This window comes from Pteronotus mesoamericanus, unplaced genomic scaffold, assembly GCF_021234165.1.
Source record: "Pteronotus mesoamericanus isolate MK-2021 breed Mesoamerican mustached bat unplaced genomic scaffold, CSHL_Meso_final contig_101, whole genome shotgun sequence".
NCBI lineage: Eukaryota > Metazoa > Chordata > Mammalia > Chiroptera > Mormoopidae > Pteronotus > Pteronotus mesoamericanus.
Genome location: NW_026555001.1, coordinates 25,647,578 through 25,669,310, shown reverse-complemented (window position 1 = coordinate 25,669,310; position 21,733 = coordinate 25,647,578). Strand labels below are relative to the sequence as shown.

The window sequence follows — 21,733 nt, the reverse complement described above, 5'->3', positions numbered from 1 at the left end:
CCGCACACTCCCCGCCGCACACTCCCCGCTCCACGGGCCTAGGCAGAGGGTAGCGAGAGTGGGGAGCGGGTGGTGGGTGTGTCTAGACCAGAGAATATAAATCTGCGGGAGAGACGGCTGTTTTCCAGTACAGCCTTGTATTTAATATTTTTTTGACTTATGAGAAACAAGTGTATCTACCTTGTTTTTTTTAAATGTTTAATTTTTAAAATTCAAAATATGTGTCTAGGGTTTTTCTTCCCGAGTGCCTTTCCTTTGCAAACTTTTTTTGTAAAAAAACTGAACATTGTAGTAGCACTTTAAAATCAGTACCAGATACCTGAATTGGGTGCTGCACCCTTTTAAGGCATTATCAGCCCTAACACCTTGACGCTTTTTTTATCTTGATACATGTTCACCAATCAACACAAAGAGAAAAACAAAACACTGTATGTTGCCGAACCAAAGAGGTTTTTATCCACAATAGCATCCTTACTGCCAAATTGTAACTTTGATACCAGTCAAGACAGAATTCAAAGGTGAGATATGTTTAAAGTTAATAATTGGAGTTTTAAAATATTTCTGGAAAAACTACAGCTTTTGTACTTGCAAAGTCTATGAGCAGTTTTACTGGCTAAAAACTGATTAATATAGACAGTGAATCAACTCCCTGATAAAACTCTAAAAAGAAAGGTGAACCAAAATATGTGGAATCCTAATCTGAGTTTGGTTATTCTGTTGTGTTAACACAGGCTGTATGTCCAAGGTAAATATTTTTTAATGCACTGTTTATTGAGTAATGCTGTGACACAGAATCCATACAGAAAACATCAAATCTTGCCTGTAGCACATTCCACAGTTTGCATTGCAGTGGTCAGCCCACACCCCATGCACTTGGCAAGTGGTATACTTTTAGTACACAGCTTCCTTGATACTCCCCCCCCCACCCCCCGCCCATCCTAACTCCAAAACAGGTGCAGCCTAGGCGCCACCAGGCAGGGAGACGTGGAAACTGGCCCCCAGGCATTTTGAACAGGCGGTTGCAGGTTCACTGGCCAGGCTAGGCCGGGGCCCAGCAGCGCCCCGCCTGTCCCACTAGGTAATTCTGCTGCTGCTCAGAGCCCTGGTGGGAGGCCTCTGGGAGGCAGGTGCGTGTCCCACGCTGCTCTGTGGCCCTCGTGTGCTTGGGCCAAGGTGGGGGCAGGCGGTATCCGGACCAGGCTGCTGCCGCTGAAGTCATGATTCGCCCACCTGATGCGGTGGTAAGAGGGCAGCTCCCACGCTGCTGCTGCTGCTGCTGCTGGGTTGGGGTGTTTTTTTGTTTTTTGTTTTGTCGTCTTATCAGGTCCAGATTTTGGTTAGGAATTTGACAACTGGCAAAAATGTCTGATAAAGGAAGTAGATTTTTAAAAATGAAGGGTTTCCTCTAAGCTGGTTCTAAGTAATTCTTTATAGGGACCATGGTTAGCAATTCTGAAGCAAATGGAATATTTTCTTACCGGGTTTAACTTTATATTGTCCCATAGACTTTTTAAGGCTGCAGTTGGTATATATATTTCTTCTGAAATCGTCATTAATGTTGAATGTGCAGGCCTCTCATTTTTATATGAGCACAATCCCACCCACCCTGGTGTTTCAGCCCAGCTAGTCCTCGGGCTAAAGATGGCTCGTTTCGCTGATAATGAAAGAGCAGAAGCCTGCAGTGGGTTGCGAAATCTGAGTTTTTACAGGTTCCCCAGGTAATTTTACACCCAGTTAACGTTTGGTCGCCACTCCTGCAAACGGGGAGAGCATCAACTTTCAGAGTTAATTTTAAACTCCGCACTTCTACTGCTTCGCCTTGGCTGTGAAGCCGGGCAATGAGACCCAATTTTCTGGGTGGTCCTGAGTATTAGGGATGAAAACGTAGGCGGTCTGATCCCTCCTCCCCCTTATCTGGCTGAAAACCCGGAGCAATTATGGGTCACTAGCGCGCGGCGCGTGCGCGTGCGCAAGGGCTGCGCTGGCTCCCCTTCCACAGCCTTCAGCTCCTGCTTCGGCCCGCGGCGTGCCCACAGCAGGTGCGGGTCCTGCGGGGCGTCAGCAGGTGGCTGGCGCGGAGGGGCTGGCACAGGGCCAAGCAGTGCTCAGCGCAGCTCGGGCACGAAGTAGTAGGCGTGCGAGCCCAGGTCTCCATAGACCCAGAGGTGCTGGAACCACACGAAGTTGCGGAGATCCTTGCGCACGCAGACCGGCAGCGGCAGCGGCAGGAGCGCGGAGAGAACCGCCGGCTGGGCGTGCAGTAGCGCAGGCGCCCTGGGGCCCGGCCCGCGTCTTCAGCACCACGGGCGTGGACAGCGCATTGCTGCAGGCGCCTGACGCCAAGGGGCGCGAAGGCAGCTGAGGGAAGGGCACCTTGGTTCCACGCTGGGAGGGGTTGCGGCTGCGTCTTAGTGGGGGAGGCCGCGGGCTGCTGGTCTCCATCCCCTTCCTCAGCCTGTACCTGGGGACTGGTTGAGCTCCCAGTGAGCAAGCGCCTCCTCATCTCTGAGAACTTCTAGAATGAGAGCCCTGCCCCCGCCCCCGTCCCTGCCCAAGGGTGCCCCGGACCACGCGTGTCAGCGCGTGGCCGCGTTCCCATTTCTCAGTTCCACCCAGAGAAGCACGTGCTGGCTGGAGAGTGGCTTCCTTTGGGACCTGATAAACGTGCATCGGGCCCAGACACTCACCACCTATGTGACCTTGGGCAAGGCTTTCAAACCTCTGGACCCATTTCTGCATTAAAAATATTTATTACCTACATTGCAGAGTCTCTGCAAAGAACAACTGAGTGAATCTGCGCGGCAGCTGGGCACCCGCAGAGCAGCACGTGCCGGGGGCTGCCCCGCTGTGGGCTGTCCCGGCCCAGCCGGTGAAGGACCTGCCAGCCCGTCAGCACGTTGCAGCTGTTATTCTTCTGGGTGGGGGCTGCTTCAGTGCCATACGCTGTCCTCAAGGAAGTCCTTGTCACTGGCTGATGCATGCTCAGGGCTTCACACTTTTCCAGTCCTTGGAGGGTTTCCCCCTCCTGGAGGTGTGGGAGGTGTCCCGTCTGCTTTCTATGGGATGGTGACCGACCCACGTGTGTGATAGAGGACAGTTACCGGAAATATGCCCACAACTCCAAAAGCTCAACAGGAATAAAACCAGCAACCCAATTTAAAAAATGGGCCAAAGACCTTCATAGACACTTCAGCAAAGAAGATACACTGATGGCAAATAAACACATGAAAAGATGTTCCTCATTACATGTCATCAGGGAAATGCAAATTAAAACAACACTGAAAGAGTGATTAGAACGACCAAAATCTGAAACGCTGACCGCACCCGAGCCTACGGGGACGAGGTGGAGTGGCAGGAACTCCACTCCCTGCTGACCGGAGTGAAACCTGGTACAGCTGCTTTGGAAGCCAGTTGGGCCGTTTCTTACAAAACTAAACGTGCTCTTATTACCAAACCCAGCAACTGCACCCCTTGACAATTACCTAAAGGAGATGAAAACCTGTGTCCACACGAGAACCTGCACACAGATGTTTGCGGCAGATTTATTCACAACTGCCAAAACTTGGAGGCAGCCAAGATGCCCTTTGGCAGGTGCATGGGTGAAAAAACTGTGGTCCATCCAGACAGTGGAATGCGGGTCAGTGCCACAAAGAAATGGCTCAGGCCATGGAAGGGCATGGAAGGCTGGATGGATGGCAAGGTGGGCAAAGAGGATTTTTAGGACAGTGCAATTTCTCTGTATGATACTCCAATGGTGGACACATGTCAGTGTACAGCTGTCAAAGCCACCGAATGGACACCAGGAGTGAACCTGAGTGTGAACTATGGGCCTTGAGTGGTCATGTTGTATCAATGCAGGTCCGTCTATTGTAACAAATGGGCCGCTCTGGAGGGGCTGTTGACAGTGGAGAAGACGGTCTGTATGTGGGAACAGGGCATGTATGGGAACCCTCTGTACTTACAGTTCAATTTTCTGGGAACAAAAACTGCTCTAAAAGATCCACTCGGTTAGCTCTGGCTGGTGTGGCTCAGTGGACAGAGCACCAGACTGCATCGCAAAGGGTCACTGGTTCGATCCCCAGTGAGGGCACACGCCTGGGTTGCGGGCCAGGCCCTCAGTGAGGGGCATGCGAGAGGGAACCACACATTGATGTTTCTCTCTCTCTCTCTTTCTCCCTCCCTCTGCCTCTCTCTAAAAATAAATAAAATCTTTTAAAAATTTTTAATAAATACATAAATAATAAAAATGCCAATCCAATAATGCCAGTTCAATAAAACAGAGGCTCAGTTTCTTTGTGAAATGGAGCTGTTAAAACTCCTGCACAGTAATCATGAGGATTTGTAGCTGCTCCCACTTTGTGAAGGTCTAGTACAGGCCAGGCTTCGCGTCAAGGACTCTTGGCGCATGGCCTCAAGTATCCCCACAGCACCCTCTGAGAGAGCGCCTCTATTTTTATCCCTGAGTCTCCCAGATAAGGAAACAAGGGCTCTTTGAGGCCAAATGACTTGCCCTGAGTCAGAACAGCTAAAGGTCAGAGTCAGACCGAGAGCCCAGATCTGCATGACTCGGGGCCTGACATGTAACTCACTCAGAGCTTCTCGGAGCCCTGTCATCGGCCACCTCCCCTTGCGAGGTGTATCAGCCAGAGCAGTGCCGGCTCTCAGCAGCCCTGCACAGCCGCGGGACGCGCATCGGCCTGGCCGCTGTGTGTTCAGCACACGCTGCCGCCAGGCCCAGAACCTCCTCCAGGGCCCAGGGCGCAGGGCACTGCGCCCCCTCCTCCTGGTCAGCGGCGGCACACAGTGCACCTTCCCACAGCAGCAGGGACACCGGGGCTGCTGTGTCAGGCCCACTGCCCTGGGCACGTGCAGCGTCTCCATCGGGCTTCTGGCTAAACGCCAAACGGGGCCAGGCATCTCACAGTCTTATCACTGGTTGGTCATGAGCCTCTTAAAATATGTCGACAGGATGAATTAAAAATAGTAAAAGTGGTGGTGACCCAGCTAAGCAGAAGTGTTTTAAAGTGGTGGTGTTGTTTTCTTCCTGCTGCCTCAGGACATCGGGGGCGTTGAGGCTGCGGGAACTATTCCAGGGTACGGTGGGGCACCCAGCTCGGAGGCTGTGCACGTTGGCCTCTCCTCGGTGCACTCTGCTTTTCCAGGGTGGGGGAGGCAGGGGCACCTGTCTGGCCAGGGCCCTGGCATGGTGACCTGGGAACAGAGGCTGGGACCACGTCCCTCTCTGCCCCTTACCAAAGGCAGCGCACGGGGGAGCCTCTGACCCCTGACATGTAACAAGAGGGCAGGTACACACCCCCCCCCCCCCCCCCCCCGCCCCCGCAGTTGCCAGCGCAACTTCCTCCTCTCTCACTGCAGCCCTGGGGGAAACTGGGGGAGGGGCGCCCTCTGCAGGGAGGAGGCGCCTGCCATGAAACCAGAGAAGGCCTGAGCAGGGAGGCATCTGGAGATCTGGGTGGAGCTGGAAGGCTCCAGGAGGCCACCCCAGAGTCCGGGGTTGCAGGGACTGGAGTCGGGGGTGGGCTCAGTGGCGAGAGCTGTCACAGAGCCTGACTTGCGGCACGCTGGCCTCCCGCTGACCTCCCTCTGACCGTTCCTCCCTCCCCGGGCCTCGGCTTCCCCGCCAACGTGCACAGATGCCAATATTCTAAAGCACCTTTGCCCTTTCTCTCTCTGGGTGAGATGGCAAAGTGTCCCCGACTCTGTCCCCGTCACACTAGATCGAAGCCTCTGCAACCCACTCTTGCGGCGCGCCCTCTGCCCTCAGCCTTGCCAGAAACTGCCCCGGCTCTGTGTGGCTGGTCCCCCCGGTCCCCGAGCCCACCCGTCACCACATGTCTGGGCTCCTGGCAGGGTCGGACCTGGCTTGGTAGCTCTGATTCTGGAGTCAGCCCAGCCCTGCAGTGCCACTTCCTCCTTCAAGACCCAGGGCCAGTTCTTCAAGCTCCTATTTTTGACCCGTGACCTTATTTATAGGGTTGCCATGCAAGTTATATGCCAGCGTGCAGCTTAACCGCTTAGCTCCTGGTGCGAGGGACAGCTGTTGTGGTGACGATGGCTGCTGAGCACGACGGAGGTGACACGGTGGCCCACTGGCCCCGGCTCTCCCGACATCCCGAGGGGTGTGGAGGCTACGCAGAGGAGCAGAGAGAAAGGACCCTCAAAATGCTGGCGTACCACCTGCACGGCCTGTGGTGGGGCGTCCCGCCCCAGCGCACGAGGTGGTCTCCCCCCTCACCTTCTCCTGTGACGTCCCCTCTGGACCGAGTCCCACCTCTGTCCTTTAGGGCTCTGTGGCCTTGGGGAAGTTAATCAATCTCTGAGTCTCACTCAGGGAGCTGGTGAGGACAGAATGAAGAAAGTGCTGGCTGCCAGCCAGCAGGGGTCATGCCCCGGCCCCGCCCCCCTCCCCAAGTCCGTTTAATCTGGCACCTGTGGGCCTTTGGGACTAGAGGCGTCTCCGGTTGTCAGCCAGTCCCCAGGTGGGAGAAGCTCTGCAATTCAACACTCTGCTCTCTCTCTGAGCCTTGTGACTTGGCTGGGCTCCTGGGGCGTGAAGGGAAGCCACCTGCCGGGGGTTCAGTGTCCCCGGCCAGCCTCCCTGCTTCTGAGTACGGGAAATGAGCTGCCGGCGACATTTTTCTCCCAGGGCTGCTTGGTGGCGGTGAGGAGGTGGCCAGCATCCCAAGGGAGGAGCCATGGAGGAGCAGGACACCTGTGGCTCCAGCTGGGAGTCCTCGAAGGACAAGAGCCACCCAGATTCACCTTGGTCATGGGTAAGGGCTGCGTGTGACCGTCCCGCAGGGCGGCGCCGATGGGACCTGCGGGATCGCTGGTGCCGAGAGGGCACCTGTTAGGGTTCGTGCGTTCACGTTTTGTCAAATGAGTGGTGGGACCAGCTGCTCCCCAGGAGCTCCTGTCACGGAGGCTGCATTTATAGAGGTTTTAGAACTTATTCAAGAATTAAAGAGTTTCTTTGCTTTGCATTGAAAATACATAGTGATTGCTTGGATCCTCGAGACAGAGACATGGGGCGTTTTGAGGGTGTCCTGCTCCAGGCACTGTGCTGGGACCTCAGCTGTCTGTGCGTGGCCGAGGGGGAGGGCTCCCCGCGCAGTCATTTGACCCCGTGTCTCCGGGGGTGATGTGCGTGCTGTGGGCTCCCGGGATTCCAAGGCCAGTGCCTGCACCGTCCTGCCTGTTTAGACCTCATCCTGGATGCCAGGGCTTTTTGGCTGGGGTGGGGAGAGGAGGTTGTTCATAAGCAGCTATTTTCACTGAAAGCCCCAGGCAGGGGTAGAGGGTGTTCAGGTCACAGCCAGTGGGAGTGGTACTGAGGGTAGGACCTGGGCTAGAACCCGGACATTGCTGTTTCCTCCACAGGCCGGAGGTTTGACAGGTGGCGCCTGGAGCACCCGTGACCCCCGCCTCTGGTTCTTATCTGCAGAGGGCTGGCTGGGCTCGTCCTCCTGCCGGAAGTAGAGAGAACCTGGGGTTTTCTGCATCCCAGGGCAATAGAGTGAGGGGCGTGGCCTGTGAGGGGCAGACAGAGCATCCTGGCTGATGGTGGCCTGTCCCCTCAGCCAGGTTCATTCTCAGGGCAGCTTGCTCAGGCTGCCATGCAGCGGGGGCGCCCGCGGAAGAAAGGGGACCCAGATCCTGCTCCCTCCTCTGGGCTCTTTGAGGGAGTGCCTCTGAGTGCGTGGGTGCTTGCAGAAGTTCTCTCGTACTGACCCATGGCCCTGCTTCTACAGGCAGGGACAGGGGTGGGACCAGGGAGCGCGCTGGGAGGTCAGCTCCCCCATCCCCTGGTGAAAGAGGCCGGCTGTGCAGTTAGAGGGGCTCATGTGGCTGGGCCTCCTTTCCATTCGTGGAGCCGCTCGGCACACAGCAGCCCGTGCTGGCTGAGAAGCGCACCTACCTCCCCGCAGCGCGGCGCTGGACTCCTGCAACCCCCCCCCCCACATCCACCACACTGACCAATGGTCTCCCAGCCCCGACACCCGTGTCTCAGTGCGGGTAGAGTCTCTCTTGTACAACCCGGGCTGACACCGTCATTCCCATGTGACAACCGAGGAAACTGAGGCTCTGAAAGTGGGACTTGCCCCCGCAGCTGAGGGGGCTGATGGGAGGGGCAGGAAGCTGGCCCAGCCCTGGTACTGTCAGCCTGGGGCTGCGGCGATCTAGGGAAGCCCTGGCAACAGCTGTGGTTTGCTCAGATTTTTTTGAGTATTCCTTATTTTTCCTGGTTATAAAAGCACGCTCATTATGGAAGATGTAGAATGTGCAGCCGAGTGTAAGCAAGAGGGTGTGGTTTGGCAAGGGCTGCCGGCCCACCTCTTGGCCACTTCGATTTTGTGGCTCTTCCAGCCCCATGCAGCGCCCCGTGGGGTTGATTCTAAAGCCTCAGGTTAAAACATTCGGTGGCCTTTGTGCTGTCCCGGGGGGCCGCTGTGTGACACTGCGACTTTCTTTCCTGGGGAAGGCCATTCCTGGGAGGCAGGCCCTGGGCTCTGGAGCGGCAGTGCCGGCCCCCGCAGGGTGTCCGCCCGGGCACAGAGTCCGAAGGGGCCCGGGAACTTGGGCCTGGTGCAGGTGTGTGCCCGTGTCTGGGAGAACCTGACCTCTCGTGCCGGGGGGGGGGGGGCTGCACAGTGGGGGTCCTGGGAGCCCCACCGGCCGCCCCAGTGGGCATCCGGCCTCCGGACTCGCGCTTGAGGACAGAGGAGGGCCTGGCCCAGGGGCGTTCTCAGCAAAGCAGAATGGGAACACGAAGCAGGAGATCGAGGCAGGAGCCCCGAGGGACCGAGGGCGTTGCGGAGAGCGTCGGAGGCGGCGGCCCCTGCCGCGGCCGGGAGCCCGGGCTGGGCGGCTGCCTCCGGGACGAGGGAAAGAGGCTCAGCCATGGTGGGTGCTTTTGTCCTGGGACAGGGAAAGGGCCGCTGGCAGCCCTGGGCACCTGCGAGGCACCTGTTAGTCGGCACCATCCACATGTGACCTTGGCCACAGCCATTCTGAGAGTCCGTGGGCTTGCCTTCTGGGCCCCGAGCATGTGCAGAGCCCTGTAGGGTGTGCAGAGAGGGGGACACCTGCCCCCCACGTCTGGGAGGCCGAAACAGAATGCCAGTGGGTAGACCTGGCCCCGGGCTGCTTCCAAGTTCACAGGGTCATCGATCAGGACCAATTCCAACCGGCCGGGCCAGGGAAGGGGCCTGTGAGACGCTGGCTGGCACTGGAGTCCCGCCTTGGAGAAGAGTAGGGTTTCAATAATCAGAGCTCGCAGCGGCGGGGCGGGGTGGCCTTCCAGGCTGAGGGACTCAGGCCTGGGCGGCCTGGGCGAAGACCAGCTTTGAGAGGACAGGCTGTTCCCCTCAGGCGAAGTCTGCAGATCTTGTTCCTTGGCCGCTTGGGATTTTATTTCTCCTTAGCTGGGGCTCCCACGGTGACATTCATCCTGGTCAGGCGTCTAGCTGTGATAGAAAGCAGATGCTCCGGGCCAAATTCACAGGGCCCAGAGTGAAGGCCAGGGTGGGGGCGGGGCGGGTGGTCAGGAAGAGGGCAGAAGCTTTAGGTCTGGGCTCAAGCCCCAGTTTTGCCACTTACAAGGTTTGATTTCTGGAGCCTTAGCTTTCTCACCTGTAAAACGGGGCTTACAAAACCTAATAATAGAATGCTCGCAGGTGCTTGGTAAACGGTAGCTGTTATTAATAATAGAACTAAACCCGAATTAAAAAGACAGCCTGTGAATGTGATGGGGAAGAGGCGGCAGATCGTTTCCAAGTGGACCATTGGCCTCAGCACTGTGAGGAGGCAGCGCCCGCGTCCAGACCCCTTGCTCTGCTACCACAGAGCAGGACTCAGGGCTTCTTCACCCGGGCCCCGCGGCTCGCGGAGTTTGCGCTGGGAGCCGCCGGCCGGGCATGAGGCAGGGCAGGAGGGCAGCCTTTTGCAGCAGGTGGGCCCAGGGCTGGACCTGAGGGATGGGAAGGGGGCTGGGGAGGAAGGCACAAAAGAAGAGGGCTGCACGGGCCTCTGACGCGAAGTCCCAGCGCACGCTTCCTCCCGCTCGCTCGCCTTCTGGGGCTTTGCTGATGCGAGCAGAGGGGGCGGGGCAGCCCCCGGCAGGTGTGCCTGGCACCTGCCCTGTCACCTCCCGTGTGCCCCTCCTCCAAGTCCCTCTTCGCCTCCAGTTCATCTATACCATTAGGGCTGATAAACCTGCTTTGCCAGCTTATGGTGAGGGTAAATCAGGTGAATTTGTAAGTCTGCTTATTTTTCACTTAGCAGCTGCATGGACAATGTAATAGAAGGAGCTGTGGGCATGAATTCACTGTGATTTGATCTGTGAGGTTTACGAGCCACAGGCTGGCGTCCCCCTGGCCCTTGCTGTTCCGAGCCGGAGCCCTGGACCCGAGCCAGCTTCTCTAGCTGGAGCCCGGCCAGACCGAGTCTGAGTGCTCCACACGTCAGCGGGAGCAGGGCCTGCACGGAGACGTGACCATCTCCCCCTTCCCCCTGCCCAGCGAAGAACCACAGTGACGTAGAGTGGGAGGGCTGGGCTGGTGTGCGTGCCGGTTGTCACCGGTGTGCGGAGGGAAAGATGAGGCCGGTGTCAGGCGGTGTACACGCAGATGTGACCTGCCACTCGACTTCCTGGGGAAACATCGTTACTTGAGGACCACACTGCTCGTTTAGAGCAGGCTAGAGCGTCTTTCTTCTGTGACATGCTTATAACAGTGGACGGTACTTCCTTCCTTCTTCCCTCCCTCCCTCCCTTAGTCCATTAAAAAAAAAAGATAAAAAGATAAAAAGCCCATGGCAGTCACCTCCTGTGCTCCCCCAAACAAAAATAATAAGGCTATTGTTTCTTCATTTGTGTATACGTCCCAGTGGTAAGTATTCATTAGGCTCCTGCTACGCAGCGGGAGATGGGGCAGCAAGTGGGAGAGGCCAGCCCGCCCTCCTGGCGCGTGTGCTCCAGGTGAGGAGGGAAGGACAAGCAAACAAATGAGTAAAACCAGTGCCGCATGGAGCCAGCGCTCTGGGAGCACCGTGTGCGTGGAGGTGCTGTTTTACCCGGACAGGTCAGGGTGGGTCACGCTGAGACGGTGACGTTTGAGTTGAGCTTTCAGGGAGTGAGCGGGGACCCAGCCGGTGCCAGGCCCTGAGGCTGACCCGTTGTGGCAGGTTTGACGCCGGTGTGGCTGGAGCGGAGGGAACAAGGGCGAGAGAAGACCACGTCAGGGAGGAAGGGCCCCAGGGCCTTGGCCTTGGCTCTGAGTGAGACAGGAAGTCACGGGGGCATTTGGGGCGGGCACTGGCCTGGAGGGTGTGCATTTGGGGACCAGCCTCCTGGGTCCGGGCTGGCGGGACAGAGGCAGTGGGTGCAGTCATCCCAGGGGGAGGGGGAGGTGGTTTGAACCATGGTGGGTGCAGTGGAGGGCATGAGAAGTTTCTGGAGATATTCTGAAGGTAGAGCTAATAAGGGACTGGATGTGAGGGCGGAGAGAAGGCGAGTCAGCCCTGAGCGGCGGACTAAGGGGTTGCCCACAGGGGTGGGCCGGATGCAGGGGCGGTGCGGGGCGGGGGCTCTCTGCAGACAAGCCACCGTGGACGCGAGCGATGAGAAGGCGACTGGGTCTCGCCGCGCATGGCGGCAATGTGGCTGCTGGCGTTCCTGCTCGCGGTCGGTGGCCGGGACTCAGGGAGCGACGCCTCCCACAGCGGGGACAGCAAAGTGGCAACGGGGGGGCTGCCTCTGGACTTTTGAAGGGTTTATTGTCACCAGCATGAAGAGAACAAGACTCTCCAAAGGGAGACTCGTCTTCCGTAGAGGAACACGGAGAATTGGAACAGCCAGGGGTTGGGTTCTGGGCTCTCGGGGTGGCTTTGAGCCGGCCCGCGGCGACTTCCGAGCGGGGCTACCCGCCCCAGAGCTGCCTGCGGCCGTCGCAAGCCTCTGCGGGTGCAACGGCCAGCACGGGCGCCAGCTGTTACTCCTGGGGAGGGGCACTGGGGCCTAGCCCGATCGGGACCTGGGTAGGAGGAGGCCTGGCAGGGCGGCTGTGAAGGGTCCCGCAGCTTGTGGCCTGCACAGGGTGCTGGCTTGGGGCCCCGGGGGCTGAAATCCAGCCTGGACTCTGCTCACCCTGCCGCCCGGCTCTGGACACTGGGAAGTCGGAGGAGGGGCGGGAAACCTTCCTGGGATCTGTTCGTCCAGATTCACGCTGCACGGAGGGGCTCTGTGGGCCTGCGGTGGCCCTGGGCGTGGCCTGACCGCGATTCCCAGCACCTCCCCTCCCCCATACAGGACCTGCGTTGCCAATGAGAATATCCGGACCCCTCCCTATAGATGCAGGGCAGCTTGTGAAGGCGCAAAGATGGCGAGCTTGCCCCCACCCCCTTCTCAAGCCTCCTTTCCTTCTCCCATGTCAACCACCTCCTTGCCTGCCCCCCTCCTCTCCCCACAGGCAGCAGAGCTGGAGCCCCCTGCGGGGGGTAACTTCCTGAGGGCCATTCAGCTCTGGAATCACAGTCTGGAATTCTTTTTGGAGCAGCAGGGAATGGCTGTCTCCGGGCCTCCGATTGGTGGACTGAGCCTTTCTGTTTGGCCCGTGGCTGGGAGGACCCTGTTTCCACACCCTGTTACCGCCTGCAGGCCCTGCCTTTTCCCGTTTACCCCAGAGAAGGGCAGCGAACCCCTAACTACTGTCATTCGGGCCCTGTGTTCTGGCTCAAAAATGCCCCCTAGAGGGCACTGTCGCACGGGGCACCCTTGGGCGGGAGATTCCCAGGGCCGCCCTCCGGGCAAGTGGAAGACAATTGAAACATGAATTAGTGCATAAAACATTTCAGCCAACAGTGAGAGAGTTTTGTTGGCATTCTCCAGGGAATTTTCTTATTCTAAGGACAAGGTGATTTGACTCTCAGAGCTGTTCAAGATAAAGGAAAAGGGGACTTGGCTAGTTGGGGACTTCCCTGATTTGACCTAGGCAGAAATTGAGTTTATTAATAGCCATTTGATAGACACTTCACAGTTCATGGTGAAGCAAGATGGGGTCGGGTTTCTGGGTTTTCTCCAATCAGAGGTGCCCAGTGGGGGAGAGGCCACCAGCTAGAAAGGGAAAGGCCAGTCTTACACAGTGAACACTGAGCAGACGCCTTGTTTAATGGTATCTGTAAACACAGGAGTTATTCCCAGTTTATGGATGATCTAAAGCGCTTTCAAAGGCGATAAACGTCCAGGCGCGTTGTTGCTTTTGTTGTTTACCGAGTGTTTTCTCTACGCCCGGGGCCCCGGGAGGCCTTTTCCCTTCGCGGCTCATCAGCCCTCCTAAGGAGCGCGTGGGTGGCCCAGTCGACGGGTTGCCTCCCTGGCCGGGGTCACAGGACCAGCCGCGGACCACCATTCCGGTGCAGCCCTCCTGCTCTGCAAGTCCACGCTCTCTCCTCCCAGGAAAAGCGGCCTTTGCACTTTTCCACGCAGAGCATTTGCGGGAATGAACCCTAACTCTCCCGGGAGCCCCCGCTCCCAGGCTGCGCGTGTCTGCTTAGCCCTGCCGCCAAGGGCAGAGGCCTGGTTCCCAGCAGCGACCGTGGTCACTTCCAGCCGACCCTGGGACTCGATGCCTCTGCGTCGGTGATGCCGGGGACTGGGTGGGGAGCAGCAGGAGAGGCACCGTTCTCCACGGGGCCTGCCCTTGCACACTCTCTGGATGAAACAACACTTACCGACGACGACGTGTGGGGTCCTCGGTGTGGGGTGGGAGGGGCCTGGGGCGGTCCTCCCCTTGGGCCTGCACCCCCAGCCAGCCCCTAAGAGCCTAGCAGGGGGAGTCCCGTTAGCCACTCTCAGTCCTGAGCACCGGAGCCCCCCACAGCGTTTCCAGAAAACACCAGGCAGGCAGACCACGTTCAGGACCTTACGAGCAGTTACACAATTCACTCCTTCAGACTTAGTATGTCTGTGCTAAATGTCATTTCTCTGGTGTGGGCCCTGTCCAAGTCCTCCGATCCTGAAATCCCGTTATCCAAGGTATTCGTTTTGTTCCGCCCGAAAATCTGACTTACTTGCTTTCCTTTTCTGGCTTCTGTGGAATGGACAATTGAAAAAACATAGTTCTCCATCCTCCCTTTTGTTATCCTTCAGCAGATTTTATGACTGTAGATTGAATTCCCCCTTTTTTTAGTGCTTCTTCTTAATTTTTAAACATATCCATTTAATGTCTGATTTAGTTTTAAATTCTTCACTGTTCTTATACGCCTGCCCAATATCACCTGGGCCTTGGCTCACTCTAGGTTGAGAGTTGTTTCCCCTCAGGAGTTAAAAGATATTAGTCTCTGTGAGGCTTTTAAACTTTATGCTTTGCCTTGTATGGCCCACCGTGTCACTAAACGCATGTACGTTCACTCTCATTCGCCCTCCTCAGTGTGCAGAGCCCACCTTCGCCCATCTCTCATGTCTTTTCTCAATTTTAGAAGATTTTCAGACATCTTTCCAAGAGCTTCTGCGAGGTCGTCAATTCTCTTTTCTAGAACACTTATCAGACATAAATTCTCTCTTCATCCCTTTGACTTGCTGTGCTGGTTGAGGTCTTCCTGGCTATATTCCACGTTATGAATTCTTTTACTGCTTCTTGTTTGATTTTTCCCGCTATATTGATATTTTTGTTTTAATTTAAATGACTATCGTTTTCATTTCTAAGACATCTAATTGGTTCTTTTCCCTAGCTACTGGGTAGCGTTCCATTTTTGTTCCTTTCTGTTGCATACTTTCTATTTTGAGTGGAAGTCGTTCCTTAATCTATACCTTTAAGCATCCTAATTATACTTATTTAGAGTCACCGTCATGCAGTTTAATAAGATGACTTTGGTGTGAATCCATCCAAATGTTTGTTGGCTGCATGTCTCAGCTTTATAGTCCCTCCTAGGGGTAAGAGGTCTTGCTTTGGGGCTCATTTTGAAGGACTATTTTATTTGTTGTTATTTCCCTCCTCTAATACCCGTCTCCCCCCCCCCCCAATTGCACTTTGTCCTCCAGCACGAAGGCCGGGTGACACACATTCCCTTTTCGTTGCCTCCAGGGGCGCAGTCCAGGGCCCAGGTCGGCCTTGCAGACCCGCTTTCATGAAGTGATATGGCGGACGTTTGACACACAGACTCTGAGCGGGAGCCGCTCAGTCTGATTCCTGTTTGAAAGGCTGCGTCCTTGTCGGCCCCCCATCCTCCAGAGCCGGAGCCCTAAGCAGTGGGGCTGCGTTTTTAAGACTCTTCCGCCAGCAGCGGGAACCACTTCGCACGTGGGGTTTCACTGCGGAGCCTCGTGCCTGCGCCCGATCTCCCCAGGGGCTGGCCGCACCCTCGGCTTCTGGACCAGAGCCCCGAGGCTGGTGGCTTTCCTTCTAACCTGTCTTTGGTTCCTGGCAACACTAACCTTGTCTTTGAGCCTCACGATGTCATTTTGGTTTGTCTTTTTATAGACCCTGCGTTTGGGTCAGCGGGTGTGATTCCAAGTACGAAGTCACTGTACCGTCTCTGACCATGATTCGCAAACACGCTTTCTATTTCAACCCAATACCGACAAAATGTTTAGGAAGGAAAGAGGCAGAAGAGAGCCAGGGGCATGAAATCATCCGTCCAAGTGGATTTCCAAATTCTTCAGGAGCGTTAGTTTAACTCTCGGTACTCACTGCAATATTACCCAACCCAGGTTATCCAACCGATCCTGTAGGGTATCATGAAAGATGCCTCAGATGCCTTTGGAAACCGCTGCGTGCCCGTGCCTGTGTGCCCGTGCACGCCTGCACACGCATTTGTGTGGATGAGCGCCCCTCATCGGGGAACCTGATTATCCATGAACAGTGAGTGGGTTTGCTTTGTCAGAGTTGTGCTGCCTGGTGCCTGCCGCTTTCTTACGGGTTGTCAGTGTCTGTGGCTTTCCAGCGCTAAGAACAACTCACTTGGGGGCTTGCAGGGCCCGGTGCCCACGCCGACCGCGCCCTAAGTGGGGCCTTGCCTCCCTGGGAGTGTGTGCGTGGGAAATGCTGGCATGCTCAAGGCAAACAGTCCTTACTCCCCCCAGGATTCGGAATAGCTTTCCTTCCTGTGAAAATGCCAGTAGGAAGTACAGTCCCATTTTCTGGCTCTGGCTCTGGCCCTGCGTGAGGTCACGCGCGTGACCTCGTCTGCACAACGGGCTGCCGTGAGGGTCCAACGAGGTCATACCATGCACCCCAAATACCAGGCTCCCCGGGGACGTGGGAAGCTCCCGGGGTCTGCTGCTGGAGAGTTGACTCAGCAGGTGTCAGTGAATCCCCCCTGGATCCTGAGAAGCGGGCAGGCTTAGGTCCTGAGTGGCGGTGTCTGTGAAGTGCTTAGCAAACAGCGCGTGAAGCAAATGACTCCATGAAGCAGATAACTTGGAGGAGCGCGGGCCTCCCTTCCCCTCTCCCGCATTTCCATCCCCCCTCCGAGGTGCACTGCGCCCCCTGCTGCTCCGTGGTGTGCAGGAGGAGAAACCACAGGCTGCAGCTCATTTAAATGGCTCTTCTCAGGGGTTTTTCTGATGAGAATGGAAGAGAGGGCAATGCTTAGCTCAAAGTTTCTGCTTTAATTTTGCCGTCATTATTACGGCCCCGGGACAGAGAGATAAATGGGAGGCTGGCGCTGCTGCTGAGCTCCTGGGGCTGTGCTGCCCCTGAGAAGTGGAGAGCGTCGAGGCCGCCTTAAGTGGGAGCGAAACCTTAGGCTGAGTCAGGGGCCAGCCTTCCTCACGTCCCTCACATCATACAGGGGCTTTCCCCGTCCGTTTGTCCAGTTGTGAGCGGAAGCTTGGAGGTCCTTGGGCCTGACAAGGAAAATGTGGTAGGTGGAGCTAGAGAGCCAGAAATAGTCAAGGGAGAGCGCCGCTGCGGGTCGCGGGACGGCCAGGGGGCGCGGCTAGCGCCTTGGGAAAGGGCTCTGCCCCAGAATCTGCGAGGATCTTTCTCTCTCTCTCTCTCCCTCCCTCCCTCCCTCCCTCCCTCCCTCCCTCCCCCCCTTTCTTTCTTTCTTTCTCTTTCTTTCTTTCTTTCTTTCTTTCTTTCTTTCTTTCTTTCTTTCTTTCCTTCCTTCCTTCCTTCCTTCCTTTTTTCCTTCTTTCTTTCTTTCTTTCTTTCCTTCCTTCTTTCTTTCTTTCTTTCCTTCTTTCTTTCTAATGCTATGAAATCCTAGATCCTACCCCTATGGAATCAAATTTCTGGCACTGAGCCGTGGGCACGTTTAACAAATTGCCACTGTAACTCCGACGTGCAGCCAGGTATGGGACATACAGGTCTAGAGATTCTAGAATGATCTTAGTGTAATCCAGGTGCGCCACGGAATGATCTGGTCTGCGAAGTGAGCTGGTCTGAATCCGGGTCCTGTGCTGTTCCAAGCGTGGCCCTGGGACGCGCGGGGGCAGCAGCATCGCCTGGGAGCGGCTCGGAAGGAAGGGCAGAGCTCCGGCCCCGCCCCAGAACTGCATGCTGTTTTTAGTTGACACATTAAAAAAAAATTTTGTTGCTTATGCTACTACAGTTGTCCCAATTTCTCCCCCTTTGCCCCCTCCACCCAGCCCCCCTCAGGCCATCCCTGCACCCTTGTCCATGTGCCGGGTCACAAACCTGCCTCCTTATGCAGAGTCCCCACCGCCCCAGAGCCCGCGTGCGCCCTGGGGCTGGCTTCCTGGCTGCTCCTGAAAGAGCTGCCCCTTCTGGAACCTGGCTCCTGCGTTTGCAGCGACCCTGAGGCCTGTCTGCCCTCCAGGCTGCGGCTGCATTCCTGGTGGCCTGGGGCCCCCTACAGGGTGGGGACAGGAAGGAGGCCCTCTGGCCATGCTGGGTTAACCCAGGAGTCAGGCTTTGGCTCCTACCTCTCCCTTCCTTGGCCTGAAAGCCACAACCTGCAGGACTCTGTGTATCATGACTGAGGAATTTGGCCTGTCTCCCCGGTGTGAGGATGCTCAGCGTCTGCTAAACCCTTACTACTTGCGGGCCCCTTCCTTGCCTGCCACTGCTAGTGATTCGGCCTGGCCTGGCCTGGCCCGGGGCAGGGAAAGGCCGCGGGTCCTGGAGGGTGAGCGGGGAAGAGTGTAGTGACCGAAAACCTGACTCACACCTCATCAGCTGGCCTTGCCGGCCGTGGGTCGCCTGCAGAGCCTGGGCACCCAGCCCATGTTCCCTCTCCCTCCCAGGTGGCTCCTCCCTCTCCCATCAGGCCAGGAGTGAGCCCCAGCCCTGGGGCCCTGCAGCAATGTCAGGGGGCAGGAGGAGACAGGCCCAGCTTGTCATGCCTGCCTCCGCTTTGGCCAGTCTCCCGGCCTGGAGTCCAGCTTTGCTTGCGGTCCCGGCTGGGGCTGAGTGGGCCAGTGGTGGCCAGACCGTGTCACCGTGGTCTGTGCTGACTATGCTGTCGTTTTCTCTCAAGCTACAGACAGACTTTCCCTTTGGTGCCCCCCTCTGCAGGCCCCGAACCCCCAGGGACGGGCACTGCTGTCTCCACCAGCTCAGCCCGAGGGGCACTGGGAGGAGCCGGGAGGAGTCGGGCCGCGCTGTGTCCCGCTTCCTAAGCCACCGCCCCTCTGGCCTGCTGCTGGCTCTGCGGTCTGGCCAGGGTCCAGCCTCACGGCGGCTATCTCAGGAGACCAGCTTTCGTAGAAGGGACTGGATGTTCCCAAGGTCAAGGGGCTTTCTCCAAGCTCTTTGCTTAAAAGTCCTCCCCGGAATCAAGACTGCTGACTGGCTCCCAAATCGCCCGCCCCTTCTGAGAAGTGCAAGAACAATGTCACATGGATCTCATGTTTTCAGAAGCAGCTGTTTCTTCATGTTCCGCGTTGGTGAAACTCACCTACTTTTGAGTTCATGGGTCAGGTGGGTCAGGATCTGCTTTTTAAAAGCTGGGCTTTTAAATGGCCTGCTGCTGTGTCTGCAAACCTGGGAGCATCGGCCGAGGGCGGGTGGGCGTTGGCCAGCTGGGCAGAGTGGGCAGAGCCGCTGAGAGTGGACAGAGCGTGTCAGCCGTGTGGCCTTGGGAAAGCACTCCGGCGTTCTGACTGTCAGCTTCTCCACTGAAAACCAGAATACCCGCAATGCTTCGAGAAGAGGGCGTGGACTGGGTACCTGGCACGTAGTAGGTGTGCGTTGTTATTCCACACTGAGGAGGACGCTCACATGGCCATCGGTCAGCCTTGCTCCACAGGGTGAAATCCCTCTAAATGCAGCGTCCAGTGGCCACCACGTATCAGGCGGTACTAGGGTGCTGGGCATTGTGTCCGCAGTTCATAGTCACCTGCAGTCAAGGACTCAGTCTGCCCCAAGTGGGGCCCCAAGAGTCTGCCCAAGGGCAGAAGAACAGCCCTGCACCCAGAGCTTGACCAGCCTCGGTCGGGGGCATGATGCCTGGGGCATTGTGGGTGGGCTGAGGTCAAGGCTGCCCAGAAGCCTAGCTTGCGTGGCTGTCGCAGCCTCTGGCATCCGGACGTCTGCCCCACTGTGCCCTCTGCCCCGGCCCAATGCCACCGCTGCATGCCCTCCTCATGGGCCGCTGCAGCAGCCTCCGCGCCTCCTCCCCGCCCCTCTGAAGGCAAACCAGAGAGACAAGAGTGAAGGCTTTGGGGCTGGACAGACCTGGCCTGGTCAGGTCAGGAAGCTGGGCCGCTTCCACGGCACGTGACCTCGGGCAGGTCATGTGAAGCTACTCCGAGCCTCAGCTTGGTCATTTCTAAGCTGACACTGAGGTAACTAACGCACTGGGGGGCCCCAAGGCTTCCAGAGTCACACCTGTAAATGAGCAGTACGGGTCCCAGCACGTGGTCGGTACTTGCTCACTGGTGACTGAGACCGCCCCTCCCCAGAGCCTCTGCACACACCTGGGCTCCCGGACCGCTCCTCTGTAACCGTGGCTTGTGTCACATTGTCACTCCCTGGAAGAAACACCGTTGTGGCGCTTGATTCTTTCCATCTTAGTCTTCAACTCCTCTTCCTGATTTGCAGAAAGAGGGAAGAGTCCTCTCTCTTTCTTAGCTCTACGTTGCACGTTCCTCTGTATTCTTGTCTCCTCGCTGGCTTGCAAGGCGATTCGTGTCTCCTGGAAGCTATGTCTCCTCTCTGCGGGCCATGTCCTCTCTTGTTGGCCCAGTGAACTCCTACTTGGTCATCAACACCAAGCTCTTGTGGGGGGTTTTCCCTGACCCTCACCCACCCTCTCCAGGCGGTTTCCTTCCGGCTGGGCGACCCCAGGGCTTTGCTCATGCCTCCACGGTTATACATGTCGGGGTGGATTTGAGAGATTCGTTTCTGCACCTGTTTTTCCTGCTAGACTATGAATAACTCAAGCGATCCTTTCTTAGTCAGCTTTGTCATCGTCCCAGCGAGGAACTCAGTACTTAGCACAGAACATGACAAGTTGTAGATGCTTAATTAAAGTCTGACTGCATTGAACTACTCCAGTGCGCTCTGGTCTCTCTGAGTCACAGCAGCAGGCAGGTTTGTCCCCTGCACCTGGCCCCGGTGGCACGCACAGGAGGAGCAATCGCACTAGCCTGCTGCCATGTAGGTGACATACGATGGTAGACGTAGTCATAATGATGATGATAAGATATAACATTCATTGAATGCATAGTAGATGCTGCTTCCTGTGCTTAGTGTTTCACATTCACATTTAACCTTAATAAGAGCAATATATGCTTATGGCCATTTCACAGATGAAGGAACTTGCTTTGCTTCCTGGTGTGCCTGGCGCCAACGTGTCCTTGGTTGGCCGGTATCAGTTTGGTTGGGGCTGTGGCTGCACTAAACTGTTCCCTCATTATTTGTATCCGCTCTGTCCCTGTGCGTATCAATGTCTTGATGTTATCCTCATCTCCTCTGGCCTTGCGGCTTCAGGATGCCGTGCATTTTAAAGGAACCCAGGAACCCAGGACTTGTTTTATTCAGGTATGATGAGACACCCGGTGACTGTCGTGCAGCAAGACATTTGTAAACCTCCCAGGCCCTGGAGGCAGGAGGCAGGGTCCCGCGGGGAGGCCGAGGGAGCGAGGGGAACGCGCCAGGAAGGGCTTCACCGTGTTCGCCCCAGGGAAGGAGCGGGCGGGCGGCCGAGGGCCGTCTGGGGTGCACGCTTTCAGGGGCTCTGGGGCGCAGGTCCCCCGCGGTTGGGGACCTGGCCCTGTGGTGGTGAGAGCAGGGGGGTAGTGTCCCCGGGTGTGAGTGCCCGATCAAGGAGGTGGCTGAGTTAGGGCTCTGGGTTGGTTGGCTTCCTAGGAAACTTGTGCTCACAAACCTTGTCCAGCCCCGAGATCCAGAGAAGAGACGGACTGTGGACGCCGGGATGTCAGCGGGGCCACCAGTGAGGGGCTTTTAGTCTTAACAAGATCAGTAAATAAGCACGGCTTCTCTTTCATTTTAATCACGAAGCGGGTGTCCTGTGGCACAGCGACGACACTGATTTTTCTCCTTGGCTGGTCCCCGGAGCGGCAGCCTTACCAGGGGCAGCAAGGGCCTCTGTATGAAAGCCTTGAGGTGCTGACAACAAAAAGGCAGGGCAAGGCGAATCACGCGGCCATGTGAGAAAGCCACGTCTTGCTCTACAAGGCATGGCCCAGCTAAGCAAGGAATCGTAGCGTGTGCCCAGAGGTCTGTCTATGACAGGAACCGCACGAGGCACGCACGCACGGATACAGTAGCCGGTCGCTGGGCCA

At 56.9% G+C, this 21,733-nt stretch overlaps 1 protein-coding gene across 2 annotated transcripts in view; it reads left to right on the top strand.

Moving 5' to 3' along the window:
- Positions 1-6,479: 6,479 nt before the first annotated feature.
- Positions 6,480-21,733, top strand: part of LPIN1 (lipin 1) — a 101,278-nt gene continuing 86,024 nt past the window's right edge. For both annotated transcript variants that reach the window (XM_054569569.1, XM_054569559.1), the window contains exon 1: positions 6,480-6,794. In XM_054569569.1, coding sequence (XP_054425544.1) covers positions 6,717-6,794 — 78 coding nt within the window. In that variant the 5' untranslated portion in view covers positions 6,480-6,716. The remainder of the gene's footprint in view (positions 6,795-21,733) is intronic.